General features: G+C 38.5%; 2 protein-coding genes across 21 annotated transcripts in view; one reads left to right on the forward strand and one right to left on the reverse strand.

Moving 5' to 3' along the window:
• Positions 1-23,938, reverse strand: part of LOC108034786 (polyglutamine-repeat protein pqn-41) — a 120,031-nt gene that overhangs the window by 36,573 nt on the left and 59,520 nt on the right. The gene's annotated exons all lie outside the window — the stretch shown is intronic.
• Positions 91-1,429, forward strand: LOC108034789 (uncharacterized). The gene is made up of 2 exons (XM_017109774.3): positions 91-367; positions 543-1,429. The coding sequence occupies exons 1-2, from the start codon at positions 239-241 to the stop codon at positions 909-911; spliced, it is 498 nt and encodes a 165-aa protein (XP_016965263.1). The 5' UTR covers positions 91-238; the 3' UTR covers positions 912-1,429.

The following is a 23,938-nucleotide window of genomic DNA, read 5'->3' on the forward strand; positions in this document are numbered from 1 at the left end:
CAAATAAATTTGGCTTTTTATTTTGTTTTAAACTGATCATTAAAAAGGAAATTATGTTATATTTAATGTTCTATTTCCCATAACTAGGCAGGCTGTTGAACAAGTGTATATATTATCAGTTCAGCTAAATTCAGAACAGAATCCCTGTGTAAATTTCAGTTTTTAATTTTTGAGTCCTCTTATTTTAACCGAATTTTAGGTAAATGTCTTGTTAGTTTTCCAAAATTTTCAGACCAAAATGTTTTTAACCAACACGTCTGCAAAACGTCTACAAATCTCTCCGAATGGCACGTTAACCTTCACACAAACCAACAATCGTCAAGAAGTCATTATCAGAAATGTTTCCGAAAAGCCTGTGACCTATAAGGTAAATAATTTAACCAGAGGTTATCGATTTCCTTTCTGATTGTTGTATTTCTACTTCAACTTTCTCTGATTCGAAAACCTAAACTAATAGCATTGATAACTGTTATTTCCAAGAGTTTGCGTATTTTAACCGGAGGTTAAAGTCAGATTTGTTTACTTTTCCACTCCCCAACTAGGTGCAGAGCACGGTCTTCGGCAAGTTCAATATCCGACCCCGCTGGGGAGTCCTGAGTCCCAACGAGCACTCACGCGTCCTCATAACCATGAGCAAAGGTGCCGAGCTCTCGAGGAAGGGCCGCGACAAGATAGTGGTCGTCTGTATGCTGTCCCCCATCAATGCTGTGGACTTCGAGCTGACCTCCTCCTTCTGGCGCCACAGTATCTGCTACGATCCGAGTATCGAGAAGCACCAGCTCACCTGCCATCAAATGGATGGCTCCGGCGAGGGCGGTGACAGCGGCCCGGTGCATGGGGATCTAAGGATTCGCAGGGGGCTGTACCCCTCGTACTGCAGTTTCCGCACGCCGAGCAAGTACTGGCGCTAGTTTTCGGGTGGGCGTTCTTCCTCCTCCTGGAGTGTCAATTATCCCGCCCGACTATATCGCCCTAATGGCTGCAATGACTAAGTAATTGGTTGGCAGCCCTACCTTGTCGTTCCGTGTGCCTCTGCCTCTGCCTCCGCCTCGATGGGCCCAGCATTGTTGATGATGAGCCTTCATTAAAAACCAAGAGCGTGTCTATCTGCCTGCCTGCACCCATGGTATGTGTGTGCGATATCAAGTGGCTGCTCGAAAGATGCTCAAGGATCCTGCTAACATGAAGTGCGTTTACCCTACACAACTGGCTGATAAAAAGCCGTACATTGCTTGCACTTGCTCTACCTTTACTGGCAATTAGGCAAACGTTAGCGAAGGCTTTTGAACTTCGGATACTCCCATCGATTGACATCCTGACGGGTCAGCCCGGGCAAGTTGCCCGGCAATTAACCAACCAATTTTGTAACTCGAAGCGTTAAGCAATTAAAGGCTCGAATAATGTAGAGTGGTAATGGAAGCCATAAAAAGTTGTGGTTTGACTGTTGAACGTGGTAGAAAAACATTTTACCCGTTGGTAGTACTAGGCTTCTGTTTATAACCTTGACTTTTAAAGAAAAATATGCTTTTGAAAAAAATCGTTGCACAACACTGGCTAGCTTTCGACATTTTAATGTGACCAAAGCAATAAAAGAGTTTCTTCAAATGCTGTTAGTGCATTTTTATGGTGTTAAGAAATCTTAGTTGGCATTTCTTAAATATTGACTAGCTTTTCCGTATTTTTCACAAGGTTCATGCTCTAAAAAGAGGGATTTTCAAAGGAAAGCCAACGAGATAAAGACATTTGGAAATTCTTCGCAAATGGCCCGGCCAAACAGCATAAAAGGCACTCAGCCAGTAAATTAGGTTCATGTCTCAACTATAGTTTTGACCCAAGTCCAAGGGGCCAAAACAAACATTTCGATGCCGATGAAGATGATGATGATGATGTGGACTTGGGTTTTGCGGGGGCGTTGCCAAAAACTGGGCACTTGTTCTGCTCGAGCTGTGTTTGTTGTGCTTGTGCCTGTGCTTTGGGGTGGCCAACAGCCCTGAACAATGGAGTAAATCATAGCCATGAAATATGTGCCAAGCGAGGAGACGACGAGGAGACGACCACACCTGGCTGGTAATAATAATGAAAATACAAAATAGCCCCCAACTCTGGTGGGCGGTACGGGAATATTCATTTGGCTGGCTGATGTTTCACCTTGTGCAATTGCAGTTTGTTTGCCCGAATTTACGAGCCGGCACAAAAAGCGAACGTGACCGGTAGGGAAACAGCATAAATATTTTCCTTTTGGCCAAATAAAACACAAAGCACACACAAAATAAATGTAAAAATGTAATAAAAATTGCAGCTCATGCGAGCGATAAAACGCAACTTCCTCTTCTTCACTGGCAAAATCTCAGTCGTAAACTATACAATGACTTGCCACTGCTTAACCCTTTGGCGGCCCTCCGGGCGACTTACCCACTTTTTCCAGCTTTCTGCATGATTTAATGCGTAATTTTCAGGAGTTTGCAAAATTTTTCGGATAATTTATCATTTTTAGATGGGAGGAGCATGCAGGAAACGAACTTCGAGCTGGGATTTCTCCATTTTTTGTTGGCCACAACGACACCTGCCTGTGGCATTTGCACCTCGACTGCTCCTCCCCCGGGGGCCATTACAAATGGCTTTGGATGCAGAGGCCGCCTGGTGGCGGAAAATTTGTGGCCACAGCCCCATTGACATTTGAGATTTAGTGGTGAGTGGACGACAGGCCATCGGCCATCGCCCATCGCAGCCTTAATTAAAATTTCCCCATTGAAATGCGGCCGGAGAATAATAAGCTGCCGGCACAGCCTCTGTTGATAAATGTCCTGGGGATTTCACAGGACTTTCCAGGGGACTTGCGAGCAGGCAGCCCGAGTTTTATGGAAATTGTTTTTAGTTAAAGTGTAGGAGCTAAAATTTATTTTCATGAAAACAGCCCCGGAGTGGGAAGTAAATTTGGTGAAAATTACACAAAACTTTTTGGATTAGAACTAGGAAGAAGTTTTGTTTTTTGCTAGGAAAAAACACCTATTGAACTTTTGTTATGATAAAAAGTGCAGTTTAGACAGAGATTCGGTTTACGATCTAACTAAATAATGAAGCATAAAGTTTTGGGCAAAAGCTCTAGGACAGGTTCATCAAACGAAGGAAATAGGGAATTTATTTACTGAAGTTGTTAGTCCCCCAAGGGAGTAAATAAAAAGTTTAGTTTATTAGTTTTTACTCTATTATCTTGATGCAACGTCTAGATATTCTCTATCAAATTTTTTACACATGCGAAACATCTATTTTCCCAATTAAAAATCAAACTATTTTTCTTGTTTCGCCCTATCTAATCTAATTGGAATTCAATATGCTTGGGGTTGTTTGAGGATCCATACTCATCTCTTCGAAAGCAATTAAAAGTCTAATGCATATCCTGGCCTTTGAATTATGCTTTCCCAACCCAAGCCAAGCGAATTCTTGGTCATCAACTTGTGCCTTGTGGCTTTTCCTCATCCCGGCTCCAAGTATTATGTATGCAATGGCAAATATTTTGGGAATTTCTGATATGAGAGCACATGCAAAATATGCAATTGAAGCCCAGGCAGCCTGTGAGTAGGGCGAAACTGGAGTCGATTTTAATTATCCAATAATCATTTAGACAAGGGAAGTACTTGAACTTTGATTACCTTTGGCCCTCATGGTTATACGGCGTTTCCAGGTAATCGTTTCGATTTCAGCAATGAATTATCCAGAGGAAAATGCAATAGCACTGAACGAAAACCAGTTCCCTTGACAAAAACATCAAAAACAACAGGGAATTATAGCAAAGATAAACTCGTAATATCGAAGGTCAATATAAATTGTGTAAAATAAACGGGTAGATTTGTATCATGGCCATTTCTTTTTTAACACCCATGAATCAAAAGCTGGAATGCTAATTCGCGTTATCGAGTTCCCTCGTTCTGGACTTCAATTAGTGGAAGTTTGCTTGTTTCGCTGCACTGGAATTTGATTGATTCGCAGGTGCATAGCATCGTAGTACAGTCTCCCCTCGACATCTTGTAATTTGTCGTCTCATCTGGCGGTGTTTCTTCTGCTCGGGGGTTTTTCATTCCATTTACCCCCCACTACCCATAACTCACACACTTTGAAATGCAACACATGGCGACTGCAGAGATTTTCCCTTTTGCCCGCGTGTTTTTCCTCTTGATTTTCTGCTCCGGCTTTTCTTTTTGCGTCTCTTTGGCACTCAGAGTTCCTCCACTTTGCTACAATATCCTTTCTGCTGTCTATTTTTATCCCCCGAGCACCCTGAGTTTCTCGGAGTTCTTTGGGGTTCGTTCGCATTATCACCCAAGAGTTGGGGGATTCCAAGTGCCGAGTGCCCAGGGAGCTGCGGATTTGTCGTAATTGTGTATGGAGTGTTCGCCTCGTCCATCGCAGCTCCGGCTACCTCTTTAATAAAGTTTCCACTGCCTCTTCGCTAGCCCCTATTCCCGGTTTTGCGCCTGTTTATTTTCTTTTTTTCCTGCCTTTCCGCTGCTGTTGAAGTAGACAACCCCATGCTGCATTTTTGACTGCCTACACTACACAGTAAGAAAAATACGGCTTATACTACTAAAATCCTAAAAGATCACTTAAAATATTCAATTTTACAAAAGGTGTATATTATCTAATATTTCTTCAAATAAGTTGCTTCTTTTGATGATTATATATTATCTTTAATTTAATGTAAGTATTTAATAAAATACTTTTAAAACTCTCCTAGCCTTGTCCATAATTTATCTTTGACCTAAAAATCTCTGTGATTTTTACTAAGATTTAAAAACCCAGGTTTTACAATTGATCATCAAACAATACAAAGAATCTTCCAGTGTTTTTATATGTACCATCCCCACGGCCTTATGGTTAAACAGAAGCAGAAAGAACAGCCTATTCCAGATCCCTCGACAGCCCAAAGTCGGAGGCCAAAGGCAGCTAAAATTAGACTCCAGACGATGTCGATATGCCAGCAGTTTGCTCATTAAGCGACCAATGGCAATGGCAATCGTACCGCATGTACAGCATTTTAATTCGGAGAATTGAGGCGTAGTAAATGAGTCGGGCCAGACCCCCCTTCTGGTGTTTTCCACCTTTCTACCAGCTATTTCCGCATAAACAACCTATAAGAAACAAATAGGATGTTCCTTTTGGCACCACGACTATTTGTAACGTCGGCAGTAAATGAGTATTATTAAAAAGCACTTAAAGCAGAACAGAACAAATGTTATTAGAAATTCACCGATAGCATTGGAATGGCCCTATTTAACTAGGGGTTGAAGTAGCAAAGTGATTTGAGGTTGATTTCCCAGTAATGGTTTAAGCAGAACATACCTGAAAGGAATAGAAAAAAAATGCTAATTAGATATAATAAAAACAAATATTTTCCACAAATATTTTATTAAAATATACCCCTATTTTATTTAGCCTGCAGCCGGCTAACTTTTTGACAAGTCCGAAATTAGTTTGCAATTTGAAATTGCCAAATTTGTATAATATTTTGATAGAATAGCTTAGTTCATGTATTCGCATGATCCGCTTTCTGCCGACCAAATTACTATAGATTAATATGAGCAAATATTTTCCAACAAATTTATTTTTAAAATAAAACGAACGCATGCCTCTGGCAAGAGTAAAATAAAACACTCGCCCCAGTACATTCACATAAATCCGCTTATTTTCACATGAATTGAGTTCAAAAAGTCAAAAGCAAATATAAAACTCACCCCAAACACATCTGCACTTTAGCGCAGATTTGCTGCGTGACAAAAATGCAAAGCGAACAAAAAATTGAGTTAAAAACAAGAACCGAATTGAATAAATTATATATAAAATCCATCGAAATATATACGGCCAAATGTGTGTGGACTTTTCAATTTAAATGTGCGTAAATTGTTTGGAATTCCCGTGCCAAAAGCAGATCCACGGGCTGTGTTTCTGGCATTGTCTGCGGACTGTTCGAAAATGTATTTGGAAATGGGGTAAACAAAAATATTTCGATTTTCAATTACAAAATTAAAAGTAAGGAAAAACAAAAGCTGAGCGAGTGAAACATTTCCGCCAACGACACTCTTTTCATACCGTTCCCATTTTTGTTTTCCCCCATCTCGCGGCGAATGCGAGGACTGAGCTCTCGGGTCTGGCCATTTAATCAGTTTAAATTGACACTGGGGGTCAAATTCATTAAGATAGAATTCCTTTTTGTTTTTGTTTAGCTGCTGGGCGTTGGCTTCATGCGACAACGAGTCGAAAAAAAAAGGAAAAACGTCAACGAAGACGACGGCGGAATTTTTAAAATCATAAAATTCAAACTAAAATGATAGATTGGGGGGCGGTGCGACTGGAGGCATTTTCCATTAGCATTCCATTCCCAGCGGGAACTACGCAACACTTACACCTAGGCTAATGTAATTATTGCTTTCCCGGAAATCGCTTTGGGCGACTAAAACTGTAAAGAACATTGTAAAAATCATAAAAATTAAACTCAAGGCGAAATGTTTGTAGATAACTTTACAAAAATAGAATAGCAAAGGGAGTTTGAGAACGACAGGCTGAGCAACGCCTTTTGCAGGATATGCGTGACTGGCATGGAAATTAAACAAAATATTTTAGCGCCCAGTGTCAAACGAGGCGAGAGACAGAGCGGGGAGACGCCTGGGCGGAGATACTGTCGACGTGGCAACCTATGAAGAGGCTTCCATTCGAGCGAAAAAATACAGAAATACATAAATAAACGTAATGGCTTTTTACAACAATAACAACGGCAATAAATCTTACTTAAATGAGTGTAAGACCTATGAAATACCCTGGGAACGAAGCTTAAAAAAAGAGTCAGAAGTAAAAATATATGGCGTGTTATTAAATATTTAAGTGTAACAAAATATCCCAGACTACCATACCCGCCTTAAAAAATAATCTAACTGAACAATCCTTTCTAAAGAGTAAACTCCTATTGATCTTATACTTTTAAAATATATTTTTATAAAATCATATTATCACTTTATTTTACCCACATAACTTCCCATTACAGGGTATTACCGAAAGTATCCTTCTTCCATCTCCACTAGCTACCAATTTATTCCAGCCTCAGCTGACTTGGGGGGGCGTGGCTATGACAGGACTATGCATTACTTTGATTTCCAGAAAAAGCGTTAACTTAACAAAGATCTATGGCTCAAATGGGTGTGAGTGCGAGCGTGGGCGTTGATTAAATGCTCCTGTGTGTACGCATGCGAACACATGTGGAAATTCAAGGTGGTGCGGGTGGCCAAGGGTACACAAACCACCCTTTTCTCACCAAAATATTCACCAGCATATATCAATAAACTTGTCGTAATTGCATTAAAAATTTAGAAGAAATAATAGAGGCAGGACCCGCAGTGTTGAAACGATCAAATTTGAATTGCCCAAATTGCCCTTTATTAGTTTTTTCACACACACTAAACAGGGCGAAATGAATGCCGGCAGAAACAATAACAACGGCGATAACCCTAAGAAGTAGAATAAATGTTTTCCACGGTTGTAAATAAGCGGCAGTGGCAACAAAAACAATAACGAAACCCACAATGGCAACAACAAATTGGCTTGCGTGTTTGGGCCGCATTAAAAGGAACTTTTGGCCAGGAGAAAACGAAGGATGGGGCCAAGAGTCGTGGCCACTTTTAGTTTTCATTCGCTACTTTTCTTTGTTGCGGACACAAAGGCCACAAAAAACGTTAAGAACAGAACAAGTTAAGTGCCTTGCTATACTCTTTAAATAATATTTCAAAATATCAAGTGAACAACACATGTCAAGCATAAAAAGTATATGTTCAAACAACAATACACTTAATCTTCCTTAATTATGCAAACTGTCCACATGTTCTCATTTGAAATATGAGCCATAAATTAAAAAACACTTCAAAGCCTCCATTAACGTAAGCTTATTCAACAATTCTAACTTCCAAGCACATACTAAAAATGTTACATTAAATTAATAGATAGTGGCTATTTCCTCCGAGATATTTCAAAATGTTGAATATATTCGCTAACCGTTTTTAAACTTACCCATAGACTATAATACCCTTTCTTTGAGGAAACAAAGACGAAAGCAACAGCAAATTTGTTATACTCCAGTTGTTAGCTGGTTCAATTTCTTATTTTGCTTCAGTTTCAGTACACTACTCACCCCCTATTAGCCTCATTATTATTTCGCCTTCGTTCCATACACACATGTGTATACACACAATTAAGTGGCCATGGCCTAGGTGGATGTGGATTGGATACTCGCATCCTGCTGCAAAAAGGGAGCCCTCATCAAATCGCTATTGATTGTGTGGCGAGGAGCCGGAGCTGAGCTGGTGATATGGTGGTGCTCCTTAAGCCCAAAGCGACTGAGACTGGGACTGGGACTGGGAAATTAAGTGCCCTGTTTTGGGCTATCATTAAAGCCCGTATCCTGCGGGCGCGCCTCATAAATATCGCCAAAGCATATTGATGGCTATCTGGCACGCAACGAGACTCAAATCGCTCCAACGACCCACCCGAAGGCAACACCAGCTTACAATCTTATATTTTTTGCTCGTCTCAAGATAATTTGATAAGTGTTTGTCCGCCCCGAAGGTTGGGGCTACTGTATATCCAACGTCCTCGGGCTGAGATTGGAAATGGAAATTTTCCCATAATTTTCAATGTTATTAAAAGGAGCAAACAAGAAGTAAAAGTGAAAAAGCCACGCATCTTTAAATGCCACAGAAATACGTAGTTAAAAAGTTGAGCTGTTTTTAATATTAGGAAAATTTTACCAAATGTTCAAATTAAAATATTAGGTAAACATAAAAGACTATGTTTTCCTAAAATAAAATTTAAACCATTCGCTTGTATTTTATATCAAATTCTATGCTCTAACTAAAATATTTAGCTGACACATATTCGTTTCTCAAACAATTTTAAATTTTATTTTTAATATTTTTTAATTTTACAAGCCGTTTTTTCCATCACATTTAAATGTTTTTAGTTTTAATTGAGTAAGATTTTTTTTAGAATTATTTCTCGTGTTCATAGACACACGTAGTACTTGAGTTGACCATCCAGAGAACCCATCTCAACACATTTGACAGTCGGTTATGTAGTGGCGAATGCTTCAATGTCATTTGCATGCAGAGCAGCTCCAAAACAAATGTCAAAATCATAGATTCTACGGAGTGGGGGGAGGTTCGATGGTGGCGTGGTGGTGTTGGCGTTGGGTTTATATGGTCGGAAGGCGGGATTTTCAAGTCGGGTCGGTCGGGCACCATGTGTGTGGATGTGTTGGCATTGCCGTTTGCGCTTATGGAATACGCAAAACATGTGCAGAACAATAAAGCACCAAGGCGGCCAGCACAACATTGGCAACAACAAACACAAACAGCCAGCGCAGAACAACAGCTGCACCTAAAAACACCGAAGACAAAGCCAGCCCCCCGAAAAACAGAATCACAAACCCAATCACAATCGAAGAGAATCACAGACAAAGCGTGCATAATTAACATGCAAAACATAGAACGATTATTTGAATTTATGTGCAAGAGGTAATAGAGTTAGGGGGGGTAAATCGATGGGACAGATGTGTAATGGCAAAGCCAATGCGAGACCCCTTGAGTGACTTGGCCAAGCTGATTTAAGTGTTCGGAATTGGTCAAAATTGAAAATGCTAAAATTGATTTTAGCCTGAGGTGAGTATAGACCAGCAAATACCCTGTAAAAGGAGTATTCAAATGGAAACTGATAGTAATATCTCATATTTAAGGGCCCTTTTTATGGGCAGATTGGTAACCATCTTATTAAGCTTACAAAATACTACTTTTGCCTATTTTGCGTATTTTTTTTCACTTTCACTCTAACACTCTGTTATTGTAACCATAACTGAAAGCATACATTTTGTTAAAAGCAACACAAAGGTTTTTATTTTCCTGTAGAGCAAGATTCTTGAAAAATGACTACACTCGGGGGCAAGGCAGTGGGTGCATAAAAGCGCCGAAAAACAAAACCTGCACCTTCTGAAAGGCGAAAGTGCAAGCCTCGAATGAGGTGCATTGTGGCATAGAATTGTGTGTGGGGTTAAGAGGTGAAAGGGGAACGGTTTATAGAAACGGGCAGCTGCTTCCCCTGTGTGCCCGAGCGAGAGAGAGCAACGCAGAAAAGCCAATTTAACGCTTGAATACAGTTTTCAATTTAAAGTTTTCGCTTCTTTTTCCCGCTTACTTTTTTTGACGGTACCACAAACACACACACAGCTTTCTTATTTCTGACTTTCTGGTGTGGCTTGGTGTGTACCCCATTCAATTTTGCACCACTCCTTCCAGCACATGTATCCCTTTTATATGGCCAGGCAACTTGTTACTCCTGAAAAACGCACAATGTGCTGATGGCTCGCAGGGGGCTGCAGTGCGGAAGTATCAAAATCCATCAACCAAGCACCAAAAAAAAAAAAAGGAAAATCCAAGGAGAGAGCGCCTTAAAATTGTATGTAGCCAAAGCCAAAGCGCATAAAAGTTTACTTTGATTAAAGTTCGATCTTAAGTCACAATATACACAAAGTAAGCGGAGATACAAAAATATTTTTGAACAGGGGCGCACGATGGTTTTAATGAGGGGGGTTTGAGATCTGAAGATAAGGCAGTTTTTATGAATAAACAGGGAACCTTTTTTATTTCTAAGATCAATTTTCCATTAAGGTAAAAATGGTAATGTAAACAAATATTCCCAATATAAATACTGCTTTGAAAATATTATGAAAAAAGGAGGAGAAGATCATTTGATCTTGAATTTAAAACCTCAAATTTAATTTTTAAATATATAAAAAATTCTCCAAAAATCGGTATCAAACCTATAGTTTCATGATAGTTTATTTTGGAAGACTGGAGTCTATAATAACAGTTTCATTGCTGCTTTAAGTGAAAACCTAACCATGAAAACTCATTTCCCCCTTGGGTACGCCCCTGTTTTTAACCATCCGGGAGCAGCTATTGGAAAACTGGCGGTTTAAGGTGGCAGACAGAAGCCAAAAGGCAAGTCAATGTAAGTGAAGCTATAAGTGAGCCAAAGCTGATTGAAATGATTGAGGCGAAATGGCGCGATATCGAGTGAGGAAAATAGGGGTTTGGGTGAAGCGCGGGGAAAAGGATAAAAGCTGGAGTAGGAAGAAGAGCGAAAATGCCGGGAAATGCTCCTCTTATAGATGGCAGCTAAAGTACGCAATGCTGTTATGTGTCAACAACGCAGACAGGATGCTGTTTATATTGCCAACATCAACTGGGATGGAAGAAGTAGGAAATTTTGTTCAAGAAAATGAGATAAAAGACACTTTGCCATAATCGAAGAGGCGAAAAAAGGAAAAACCGATCCGTTGTTGACCAAGATTAACTTGGATAAAACACGCTAAAGTTAAACAAAAACAAAATATTCAAGAAAATCGAGAAGGGCACAAAGTAATCAAAAGTACTACGTAAATGTTGGACAATTTTTTGACTTATCTTAAAATCATCCGTATTTTATGCGTCGTTAGGTTATTCTACGATTTTTTATTAATTAATTCCAACCTTTCAAGTTTTATTTTTTTATTATAGCCTTGGTTATAATTTTAAGTCCCTTTTTTATAAAAGCACATAAAACACCCACATTCTTTTTTATAATTTAAAACAACTTGTACTTAGCACTGCATTAATCTTTTTAAGTGAGAACCGACAGACCAATCCCAAAATGTAGACGTACCTGCAAATAGAAGAAGACAAATTATGATTAATGATTGAAACTTGAACTCCTCGACTTAATCATCTATCAAAATACATAACAACATAACTATAATGTTTAATCAATTGTCAGAGCCGGTGCTCAAAATATTTTGGCATTACCGAGCAGTTTCTTGCCCCCTTCTATATGATTATGACAAAACACGGCGCAAACAAATTAAATTTGTGTTGTTCATAGCCACTCGGAACTCGTTAGGCGCCTAAACGCGGCTCAACTTTGCCCAATCTGTGCGATGACTTGTTGTTGGTTTTGGGCTGATTTTTTCTTTATTTTTTAATGAGCCACCTGGGGCCGCAGCACATTATGATCTCTTTGGCCACGCACAAGTTAACCAAGCCGAAAAAAGAAGACCTTAGACGAGGGCATAATTAAAAGCAAAGTAACGAAAAAGATTTTACCTTGCTGGCCTAAAAAACTAGTTGACTGGATAATGTTTTTTTCTCCTCACCAAACTGCGGAAAAGTAATAATTTACAAAGCACTGAAAAAATGTTTTTAAAATGAGGCGACGGCCTAATGACTGGATCTCAAGTAGTATTTGTGGATCTGCCCCATTGACCAACTCGGACCCTGAATTTCGACCATATAATTTTCATCGCCCAGTCCGGGTCACAGCCTTGTGATTGCTTTTATGGAAATTCTCTTTTAATTTTTCTCTGTCGAAATGAGATTTCAATATTGTTAGTTCCGGAGTTGCGCACCCGAAATGAAACAGAAAAAATGAGGGGAAAACAAGCCTATTCCTGGGAAACTGTTTTAGATTGTCTCGTTTTTCTGAAGTGGCAATCAATATGTGAATGAGAAAGCGGAGAAAGCAGAGATTCTGAGGAGCAGCAAAGGCTTAAATTGATTTTCCTTTGAAATTCTAGCTGAAATGATAGGCAACAAACGTAGCTGCCAGTTGACTTCATTTCAGTTTCTTTGTTTTCATCAAGCACTCAATCTTGTTTCCCAGTTCTATTTTGCTCGTTGTGCATTTGTAACCTTTCTAGTCGATTTTTAATTAAACTTTTTTTCTCCTAGTCTTCCTTTTGCAGCTTGTTGCTTAAAATTTGAATTAAACTCGTTCAGGGTTGTTTTGCTGCCAGGCACGCACAGTAGACTTTTGACAAAACAAAATTCACACTGAAACAAAACTGCAGGACCTAAAATTGAAAGAAAATAATGTTGGACGAAGATTTTTAAGTTGTTTGTTTTGATAAGAAAATATCAAAATTTGAGTTCAAAGATTATTAAGATTAAAATGTCGTTCAAATAGGTTTTAATATTTCTTTTGCGATCTCCCTCGTTTTCTCCCACTGTCTTGGCTTTTCATTGTTGCATCCTGCGTACAGTTCGCGACATTTTCATTTCAAATTTTATGCCCAAGAGGAGGGCCAAAAAAAGTAAAACCGCCGCGACCCCCGGTGGCACTAGCTCATCTCCATCCGCATCTCCGTCCGCATCTGCATCTGCATGGCTGTGCCCAGTACCAGGAATACCCGGAATACCCAGAACACCTCCACCCAGCCACACATCTTGTTTTCATTTCCGTCAGCTACAATTGACGCTGCTCAACTTAACCTCATTCGTCCTGCTGCCTGTCGCTTCTGCTTCTGTTTCTGCATTTTCATTTGCATATTCAGAGGGAATTTTTCGCCGAGTTCTCGTTGGTTTTTCCAACACTTGCACAGGCCATGACACACCTTTATATTGCCAAAAGGGGGAAGGCCCCAAAGGGTTAGCCCCACTTTGTTGCCATCTTTGACAACTGGAAAAGGGTTAATAAACTTTCATAATTTTTTGCAGGTGTTGGCTTATAAAATGTTTTAAGCATTTTTACAAGTGCCTCTTACAAGATCTTCAATTTATTTTGAGTTAATACCTAAATGTATATTTTCAATTAATGTGTTTTACATTCATAAATCCAGAATTTGTCCTCAATTTTAACTTTTACTTCACCCTATTTATATTTATTTAACATTAGCATAAGGCCTCGTTTCTCTCAACTATCCGGACAAGCATTCTAAGGAAATTTCCCCTTAAGATAATTTAAAAGGGCACTTTTATCTCATGCATATTTTTCCACCTTTTGTTGATACAGTTTTCTTTCAGCTTGTTTTATTTATCTTACCACCTTTGGGCTGGCTGCATGAAATTAAAAACAAAACAAACAAAAAACTGCAACACAAAATTCCCCCGACAACTTTTGGGGTGCCCTTTCTGACCTGCTCTGCATCGTGCATCTCTTGGTTTTATTCCATTTCCACTTTGCTAACTGACATGATAAAGTGTTGCCTTGACTGCCTTGCGATGTGGCAGTGTCTTCTTTTTGGCCCATCTCCGTCGCCCGGCCCTCGAGGATGTCGCCGCATTGTCACGTTTCAGCGCCTCCAACCCTCATCTGCAGGAACCCCCCACTCGCATTTCCCTTTCGCCAGGCAACTGGGGTAATGCACTTACCCATCCGAGGAACCCGCCAACCTACCAGGCCACTTGTTTCCCATCAAATGAATGTACATAAACTTCAAGAGAGAGAACTTGACTTGCTAACGCACCGGCTTTGTCAGTCACTCAAACAGAAAAATTAATACGAATGTAAAGCTGGGTTTATAATTGAATCGAAAGCCTGAAAAAATATATATTAAAATAATAAAAATAACACGTTACCTAATATGCTAACTGAAACAGCTTAATATTTCAATAAATTAAAATTATTATTTTATAAAACGTCTTGTTTACTTTTAATTTTTAATAAATGTCTTGAAAGTTCTGTTAGTTTCGCTCAGTGCATCGCTGTCTATATTCAACTTGGAAAATGGAAAATTCACAAACAATTTAGCCTGGCCCTCGGCTGTTGCTAATTGCAAAAAAGTGAAGATACGAAATTCGAAAAAGGCTGCGGAGTTGTGGGCTTGTTCGGAGAGCTGCGAAGTATGAGTTACAAACGCAAACAACACGAGGCGACATCAGGGAACATGGCCAAGTCAGTTTGGCTCAGTCAAATGCAACAGCCATCTGTTGTCCCTGCCGCCGTCTCTTTCTCTTGTGCTTCTACCGTCTCTTTCCAACTTTGGCCTGTGCAGTATTTTTCACGTGCAAAAATTTGTTGGAATTTTGTGTGCGCATAATTACGTAGCGAGCCAGAAGGTGGAGCAGCGGCTGAAGCACAAAAGTGTTGCCAATAGGCAGTCAACTCATCAGAGTTGGAGCCGCATCCTTGTCTGGCTTTGTGTCCTTTTACCTCCCCATTTCTCTCAGCTCTTCCAGCTCCGGTCTACACTGAGAGAAATTTATTTATATAAGAGGTCTATTTAATAAAAGGATCATAATATATATACTCACACTCATTTACAAAATTCCTACAAATAATAGACAATTTCAATTTATTATCTCTATTAAATACCAAATACTGTTTGCCAAATGAAAAATACTACATTAATGTATTATATGTATTATGTGTATTATATTATTGTATTATTATTATGTTATTGTTAATCTTGATTTCGATAGCCATTTCAAGGACACCACTTTTCTTAAACACTTATGACCTTTTTATTGGTAATGCTAAATTTGAATCAGTATTTATATCTAGCTCTATATAGGATGGTTCCATTCATATGGATTCATTTTAAAAATACTTAATACTTTACACTTTTGTTTATATATTTTTTTTAATTTGTTACATATAGAAAAATACAGATCCTTGTTAATTTAATGCAAGAAAAAAGGAAAATTAAGTGTTACAAAAAATTGTACGTTCCTTTTTACCCCAAAAAAGAAATTTGGCTTTATTTAAATGATTTTTTTTTATTTTTCCGTGTATCTATCCCTTTCATCTGGAATACGCATACGTCATGTTGTACGGAGGATTCGTGGCGCGACTTTGGCTGACTCTGCAGAGTTGCTCCGGCTGCATATATTTCTTGTAATTAAAATCGCATTGAAGCATGCAGCGATGGCAAAAACAGAGTCCAGAACCAGAAACGGGGAACAGGATGTGAAAATCGGGGCAAAGGGTGCGGGAAAGCCAGGCCAAACCAAGCCAGACTTTGCCTTTGAGGCAGCAGCAACAAAAGCAACAAAAACTTGTTAACGTGTGTGTGCCTGTGTGTGTGTGTTCCAGAGTCCCGCTTTTCCTCTTTTCCCGCCCCACTCCCCCCGTGTGTTTGGTGTAATTAAACTAAATTAAGAACTCTCTTGGCATTAAAATGAGATTTACGCTTCAGCTGGATTGAACGGGAGAGTGGCAAGAGCTTAGCGAAATGACATTTTCAAAGCAGATTTACCGCCGCCCCTTCTTGTTCGCCACTTAATTACAGACGGAAAAAATGGAGAAAAAAGAAGGAAAAATCAAGGCGAATACAAAATTTCCTTATTTTTTCGGGTGGGAAAAAAGTTTTGTGACAGCTCCCTGCCACACAGAAAAAATTGAGTCATTTGCTTTGATTGCTTTCTTTAGCCAAGAGACCTGGCCCAACAAAAAAGTTTTCTGCCTGATTTCAATTAAATAAACTCACATCTCGCCTTGGGAAATTATTTCCTTGAGCTTGTTCTGCATTCTGTTACTCAATTAAAATGCAACAAAACAAATCGTTTTTGTGGTTTTCCTTAAAAGCTGTACAACTTTTTGGCAGTTTTTGCTGCGCCTGCTTGTATGCAATGTGAAATTTGCATGCTATTTTGCATATGCATGAGCGACGAGTTGAAAAACTGCGCAAAAAGAAAGGAAATTAAAAGAACTTTAAAGATTTTCAACATGCTAAGGGAACCGCAGAATGGAGGTGGAAATGGGAATGGTAATGGGGAATCGAGCGATGAAACCAAATTGAACGAAAGACGGGCAATTATGCAAACGCGTGTAATTAGTTGGTGGAAAAGCGGAAAGTGGAAATGCGAATCAAGTGGGAGGGAAATGTCTGTGACTCCAGCTCTTTCTTTATTTTCTCTCCAGTCGGTATGTTTTATTGCCGCCTTTTTATGCCCTTATTTTCGGGGTGGGAAACAATGCCAGAAGTTGGCGAAAAGCTGAAAGCTGCGGCAGGCTGTCAGCACAAATGCGTATTTTATGCTTGCCGCAAAAGGTGGCAGAACGGAAAGAAAACTCCGCGCAAAAAAGGAAAATACTTTTTGCCATTTTCCCGCAGCCGGAATTGTAACAAATGATGCCACGGCCCCCTTCCACCGAACAAAGAACTTCCCTAATAATAATAATAAAAAAAAAATACAAAAAATAATTGTTTAGCACAAAATGCGCATTTAATTCGTTGACGCAAATCGAGCAAAAAGAAATAAACTTGAATAAGCGGCAAGGGAAAAATGGCGAAGGCAGACAAGTGAAATCCGGAATTCGAAATGGAAATGCGGGCAAACCGAAAAAATATTATTTTAATATGGTAAATAAAACCAACGGCTGAAAAATAAAATTTATGCATTTCAATTATGGCAAAAAAAGACAGAGAAGAGGGATCAAACAATTTCAAGCGGCAGGAAGTGCTATTCTGTGGAGCAACTTTTTTAAACCCAAAAAATTTCGCAAAAGGACCAAAAATTAATTAAGAGCACTGCGGCAAGGAAAATGCATCGAAAAGCTCTCTTTGATTGCCGTTTTTGCCTTTCACCTATGCTACTGAAATCAAAAAAAAAAAAAAAGGAAAAACAGAAAGCTGAAAAATCCAAACGAAAGCAAAGGTTAAAGGGGAGCCACAGCTGCCGCCAGGATATTGCCGATGCCAAAAAAAAGTTTTGACTAGACTGCCAGGGGGCAAATAACAAACAGAGCAAAAAAAAACGAGGAAGAATAGGTGAGGGAGAAAAACTTTGGCTCGAGTTTTCATTTCATTTGTTGGCTGATTGAATGGCGAGAGCAGGAAAAACCGCAAAAAAAGGCAGTGGAGGCTGGGTTGCAAATAAAAAACGTGATTTTAAAATCAGAATGGCAAAGGACACCATATAAATAGCACTTGCCAGTCCGTTTGCTGCCCCGTCATGTGGCGCCAAAAAATATGCAATAAAATTTATTTGCTCACACTTGTGCAAACACAAGGATATCTACACATACTCATGCATATATATGCGGGAGACAAAACTCCGCACTGGCGCATATGTTGTGCAACATTTCCGTTTCCGCCGACTATTTTTCATACACCATGCATAAACTTTTACCAAACCAACAAGGAAAATAGCGCGAAATAACAAAAACAAGGAAGGAGCTGAGCTGAGAGCACAAAGAATATGACAAAGTTTGCACTTTAACAAGAAAATAATCAAATAAATTATCATAAAATGTCTGGCGACCGAAAAAGAAATGAAATAAAAATAATGCCAACAAAAACCGTTTTGTTTTGGCCGGAAGTCACGTACTGTCTGCAAGGGGCTGAACTTATATGCACATGTGTGGGTGGCTCTTGGGTGGTTGGGGGTGGACAGAAAAGAACACTTTATTAACTTACTAAAAAGTCGTTAAAACGAAATGTCAGAAAGCGCCCGCTTTAAATTATGGCCAAGTGGCTAAATTATGGCAATGTCGCGTAGCCGTCTCCAAGAACCAAGGCGGCGAAGACAAATGGTTTGAATGTGTAAATTATAATTGGAAACGAAAGAGCAAGGGGTTAACTGCAATAGCGAAACTTTGCACACTCATCGCTACCCCAGGAAAATAAAGAGGATGTGCGAAAACGCCATTAAAGAAGGAGAACCAAAAGGGACAAAGAGTTTTTAAATTTTTAATATAATAATATAATGTCCTATATTTGGTCACGTTTTAGAATGTATGGTTACTCTTTTCATGCAAAAAGGCATAGTGTGACCAGGCACTCGTAAAAAGCTAATCAAAATAAGATTTCTTTAAAAATAACTGAATTTCATAGAAATTCCCTCACATTTAAAGAGTCCCCAAAAGCTTGAAACTCGGACAACTCATTCACATGACAATCATAACAGGCCTCCCGGCTGTCATGGCCCGGAAAAGTAGGAACCATTCTCTGCACTCATCATAGAATCCAAATCACACTGAGCCTGAAAGTCAGACAATGTTATCGGGTTGTGGAAGCAGAAGGCGGCACATGGGCGTCCATGACCAGATAAGGGTGACAAAAATATGTATTAAGTGCACTGGAGAGTCGAAGAAAGAGATGGGACGAGGGTGGGCGATAGAGATAGGTAGACAGAAGGACAGCAGTCGACATTTGGCTAGCAAAGAGGTATAAAAGAGAACAAATAACACCCAACAGCAACGAAAACAAAAAGCCTGAAAGAAACGAAATGAAATCCTTTCACACACACTGACCATATAGGGGGTATATATATATATATATATATATATATATATATATATATATATATATAGAGATGTAAGCGAATTGGACAAAGGACATGGTGAGTGGAAAGGGGGTTTCCAGCTACAACAAGTTGACACTTTTATGAGGCACTTAAATGACACAACATACAAGCCAGAGCCGCCCTCTCTATAAGCATGGGATTGACATGCAAACAAAAGAACCCAGATGGGATCAGACGGCCAAAAAGGTGGCGAGGTCAGCGCAACAATTGCAATTGTCCACCACTTTGCCAAGCTAATCTCGCAAAAATAAACCGAAAATAGGATAACAATTGCTTAACAATAGAAGAAAGTTTATTATTTCGACCAGGCAACTTATTTTGGGACGTTCGAAAAAATTCTAAATAAATAATTGAAACTGCCAACTTCCGCTTACGTAGTCAGCGTTCCATCGGCTATCCATCAGATCCAAAAGTCCCCATTGAGTCAGCAAGACTCATCCACCCCCGCTCCATTTCCCCTGGCTGCCGTAAATCAGTTGGTTGGCACATGCCCAAAAAAAAGAGAAGAAAAAAGTGCTACACAACGAAAAAAAAAAAGAAAACAAGAAAAGAATTTATGAAAATTGAAAAGTGTACGCGGGGGGAAATTGGAATATTCTCTGACACATTTTTATCGTTGGAATTGTCAAAGAGTTTAAGCATTTGGCGCTCGGCAGACAAAATTGAACTCACATGCCTACATTATTGACAGCTCATACGGATGTGATGTATAGAAAAAATATCTATATATATATATATATATATATAGGCACCTTTGCCTGTGGCCTAAAAAGAAATTTAAGACGAGGCTAAGGATGTGGAAATTGCTTTGTCAATATATCTTTAGAATAATTTGTGACTGTCAGCAGCTTATAAAAAAAAAAGTATTGAAAGCATCAAAAGGGAAAACCCATTTAAAATTAAATATGTCACTGAAATATGAGCCAAAGCCAATCTCACGAAAAGCATTAGGCGCTGTTAGAAAAACATGGACCAAATAAAACCAAAATTGCGAAGCTAAACAAAATTCTGACAAATAATAAATTACCATAGAAATGAATGCGAAATTATACATTTCCCCAGCTGACAAACCAATTTACAAAATCATTGTATGCAAACAAAAAGCGAACGAACGTTATTTTATAATTAAATGAAGAAAAAATGTATCCGACAATAAATTCATGTTAATATCAAATGCAATTTGACAACAAATTCAATTTTGCATGTTGTAAAGCGTATATTTGAAATTCTATTGATTGCCTACGCAAATTTTCAAACAAATTACATTTTGTGCAAAACTCAATTTCAATTTCTAGTTACGACAGGGCAATTAAGCCAAATAATTAGATCATAATTTGGTAGGTAAGTGCCAAAAGGGTTTTTGTCCAACTTTTTGACAGCTTCCTCGTGGGAAAGGTCAACAACAACAACATAATTACTCAGATGCAGCAGATGCGGCAGAAATGAAATAAAATAAGATAAATTAAATTTAAATGAAATAAATCACAGTCTTTTCCCATTACATCCATCTCATTCCATTTCGTTTGAACTTTAAAACTCATGGGAAACCCGTCCTACAATAATTTTAATTCATCGCCAGACGCAGAGGCGCAAATGTTTATTTTTTCCCTGGCTTTGTTTTTATTTTGCGGATTTTCATTGGTGCCAACAGAGTCAAAGGAAAGTGCTCTCGGTCGTTTTTATTTTTGCATGACTGTGCGAAAAATTAATTAAATTATTAAATATATTAAAGCTTCCGTCGACTGCAGAGGATAGGATTACTGAAAGTACCTAAAGAATGGCTTCAGGGTAAAATTAATGCTAACAATATTTTAAGAGATTATTTTATTTTAAATAAATTCGTCTTCAGGGTTTAAGTTAAATTCATTATGGTGACTATAAATCCACTTGTATTTATTGACAAATTTTGGCTTTAAAATAATAAAAACAGGATATTTCTCTTCTGTTTATTTTAATACAAAAGAATATTTATCTGCCGCAATTAAAATATAATATTTTCAAACTCAAAAGGTTCTCACTTGCATTATAGCTTGAAAACCTAATCAACGTGTAATTGCTTCATTGTATTTTTATGAGTATAACTTGTTTACTAGAGTTAGCAATTTCATTACTACCAAAAATAGCCATTATACTTCTCCTCAAATGTTATTTCTTCATAAAATCAAGTTTTGTTTGAATTAAAACTAATTACTTTATTATAACAAAGCATGGATCTTGTACCCCTCCAGCCATTCTAATAGAGACGTAGGAAAATAATTCAGCGTTAAATTTGTAAATTGTTTGTATTGGCCCATTAGCCCACACAAATTTTGTGTGTGTAGCCAAAGCAACAGCAACAATTGACTGGCTTATTAGCGCCACCTCACTCCCCTTTAACCCCACAAAAAAACAAAAGGAAAAAAACCAAGGCAGCTGCCTTGGGCTGGTGTTAAAACTAAACTGGAAAATTGCTGGCTCGCGTGTCGGTTCGGTATTTTGTCCCGACTTCCACTCCTCCGCCTCAGTAATTTTCCCTTGCCTTGGCTGAGTTTTAGTTTTTCCCTCTCGCGTTTAATCAATAAGTTTTATTTGGGCAAGGGAGCCGGGGAGTTTCGCGGGGTTTCCCTAGATGGTTTCTGGCCTGCGGATAAGCTAAGCGAACGATAAGCATTTAATAGAGCTCCTTTTCTTCACCCGCCCCAAAGGGCTTCGAAAAATTATGCTAAAGTGGATTTCGAAACATGGCCAAGGGCCTGACGAATTTCCCTTCCGTTTGGCGAAACAAGTGCAAAAGTTCCTCCTGCCTGGCGGAAAATGTAAGCCAATCTGTCAATTAATTAAAGAAGGGAGTTAAAAAGAGAAAGGCGTAGTTAAAGGCTTAAATAATGGCTTAATTTGTCGCCTAGCGATGGAAATCTTTTCAGTGATACAAAATCGAACATACGAGAACCCAATACGTCACTTTTGACTCTACACATTAAGCGTAGACTTCTATGAGTTTGTGGTTAAATAATTTAATTTTTTGCATTAAAAGTTCTCTTTTAACTGAAGGTCAAAATGTATACCCATTTTATTGTTAAATTTTTCAGCATTTCCAATGGTGTTAGACTACCTAACTTGAGTTATTGTATTCCGATTTAGACGTCGGATACCTTTATGAGTTTGTAAATGAATTTTGTTATATTCTGTATTAAAATTTTTCGCTTCAAAAAGGGTCCAAATTTTAGCCCATTTTCATGTCGGATTTGTCCTATTTCCAAGGGTTTACAGAACAGGCCCCAAAAATGGACTTCTAGATGCCATAACTTCTGTTATTGGATCCCGATTTAGACGTGGGATACCTCTATGAGTTTGTAACTGAATTCTTTTTTTATCTGAATTCAAATTTTGCGCTTTAAGGAGGGTCAAAATTTTAGCCCATTTTCATGTCGGATTTTTCCGTATTTCCAAGGGTTTGCAGAACAGGCCCCAAAAATGGACTTCTAGACACCATAACTTGAGTTATGGTATTCTGATTTAGTCGTGGGATACCTTTATGAGTTTGTACTTAAATTCTTGTATTTTCTGAATACAAATATTTCACTTCAAAGAGGGTCAAAATTTTAGCCCATTTTCATGTCGGATTTGTCCGTATTTCCAAGGGTTTACAGAACAGGCCCCAAAAATGGACTTATAGATGCCATAACTTCTGTTATTGGATCCCGATTTGGACGAGGGATACCTCTATGAGTACGTAATTAAATTCTTTTATATTCAGAATTCAATTTTTTCACTTCAAAGAGGGTCAAAATTTTGGCCCATTTTCATGTCAGATTTTGTCGTATTTCCAAGGGTTTACACTGTGGAATCCAAAAACTGGACTTCTAGATGACATAACTTATGTCATCAGATTCCGATTTAGACGTGGAATACCTCTATGAGTTTGTAGTTTAGTTCTTTTTTATTCTGCACTAAAATTTTTCACTTCAGAGGGGGTCAAAATTTTAGCCCATTTTCATGTCATTTCTTTTCGCGTATCCAAGATTTACAGAAAGCTGCTCAAAAACTGGACTTATAGATGCCATAACTCGAGTTATCAGACTCCGATTTAGACGTTTGATACCTCTTTGAGTTTGTAATCGAATTCTTAAATAATCTACGTTCAAATTTTTTGTTTTACAGAGGGTCGAAATTTTAGCCTATTTTCATGTCGGATTGTTCCGTATTTCCCAGTGTTTACACTGTAGGAACCCGAAAACTGGACTTCTAGATAACATAACTTGAGTTATCAGATTCCGATTTAGACGTGGGATACCTCTATAAGTTTGTACTTAAATTCTTAAAAATGTAACGTTCAAATTTTTGTTATAGATATAAAAAATATCTACTACTGGGTTTACGCCAAATTACAGTTCTCAGACAATGTGAGTGTAGGTAACATGGCTAGAAGCCTTCCTATTTTTCAGACAATACAAGCATCGATATTATTCAATTTCTTATGTCTGGGAAACTGCAACTGAAACGCATTTATCAGTCTAATGAGCTCTGCCAAAAATCTTCCTCAAGGTCAAGGCGTCTTAGCCGAAAACCATTTTGCATTGATCGATTGCCTTTTGGTTCTTGGCAAATATATAGGTATCTACCAAGGCAGTGGATTAAAAATAAATTGCACACTCTTTTACTTATAGAGACTCGAATAGAATTTGAATTTAATTGGGCGCGAAATTAGTTGTGGGAGTTGCGAAAGGAAATTGTGATCGGCATTAGAAATTCAAATAAGTCAAGCGATAAAAACAAAACAATTGCCTAGTTTGCATAACAAAATAAGCAATTAGAATTCAATTCTAAACGCTTTGGAACATAAATATAAAATTTTGAAATGTCTAGAA

This window comes from Drosophila biarmipes, chromosome 3L, assembly GCF_025231255.1.
Source record: "Drosophila biarmipes strain raj3 chromosome 3L, RU_DBia_V1.1, whole genome shotgun sequence".
NCBI lineage: Eukaryota > Metazoa > Arthropoda > Insecta > Diptera > Drosophilidae > Drosophila > Drosophila biarmipes.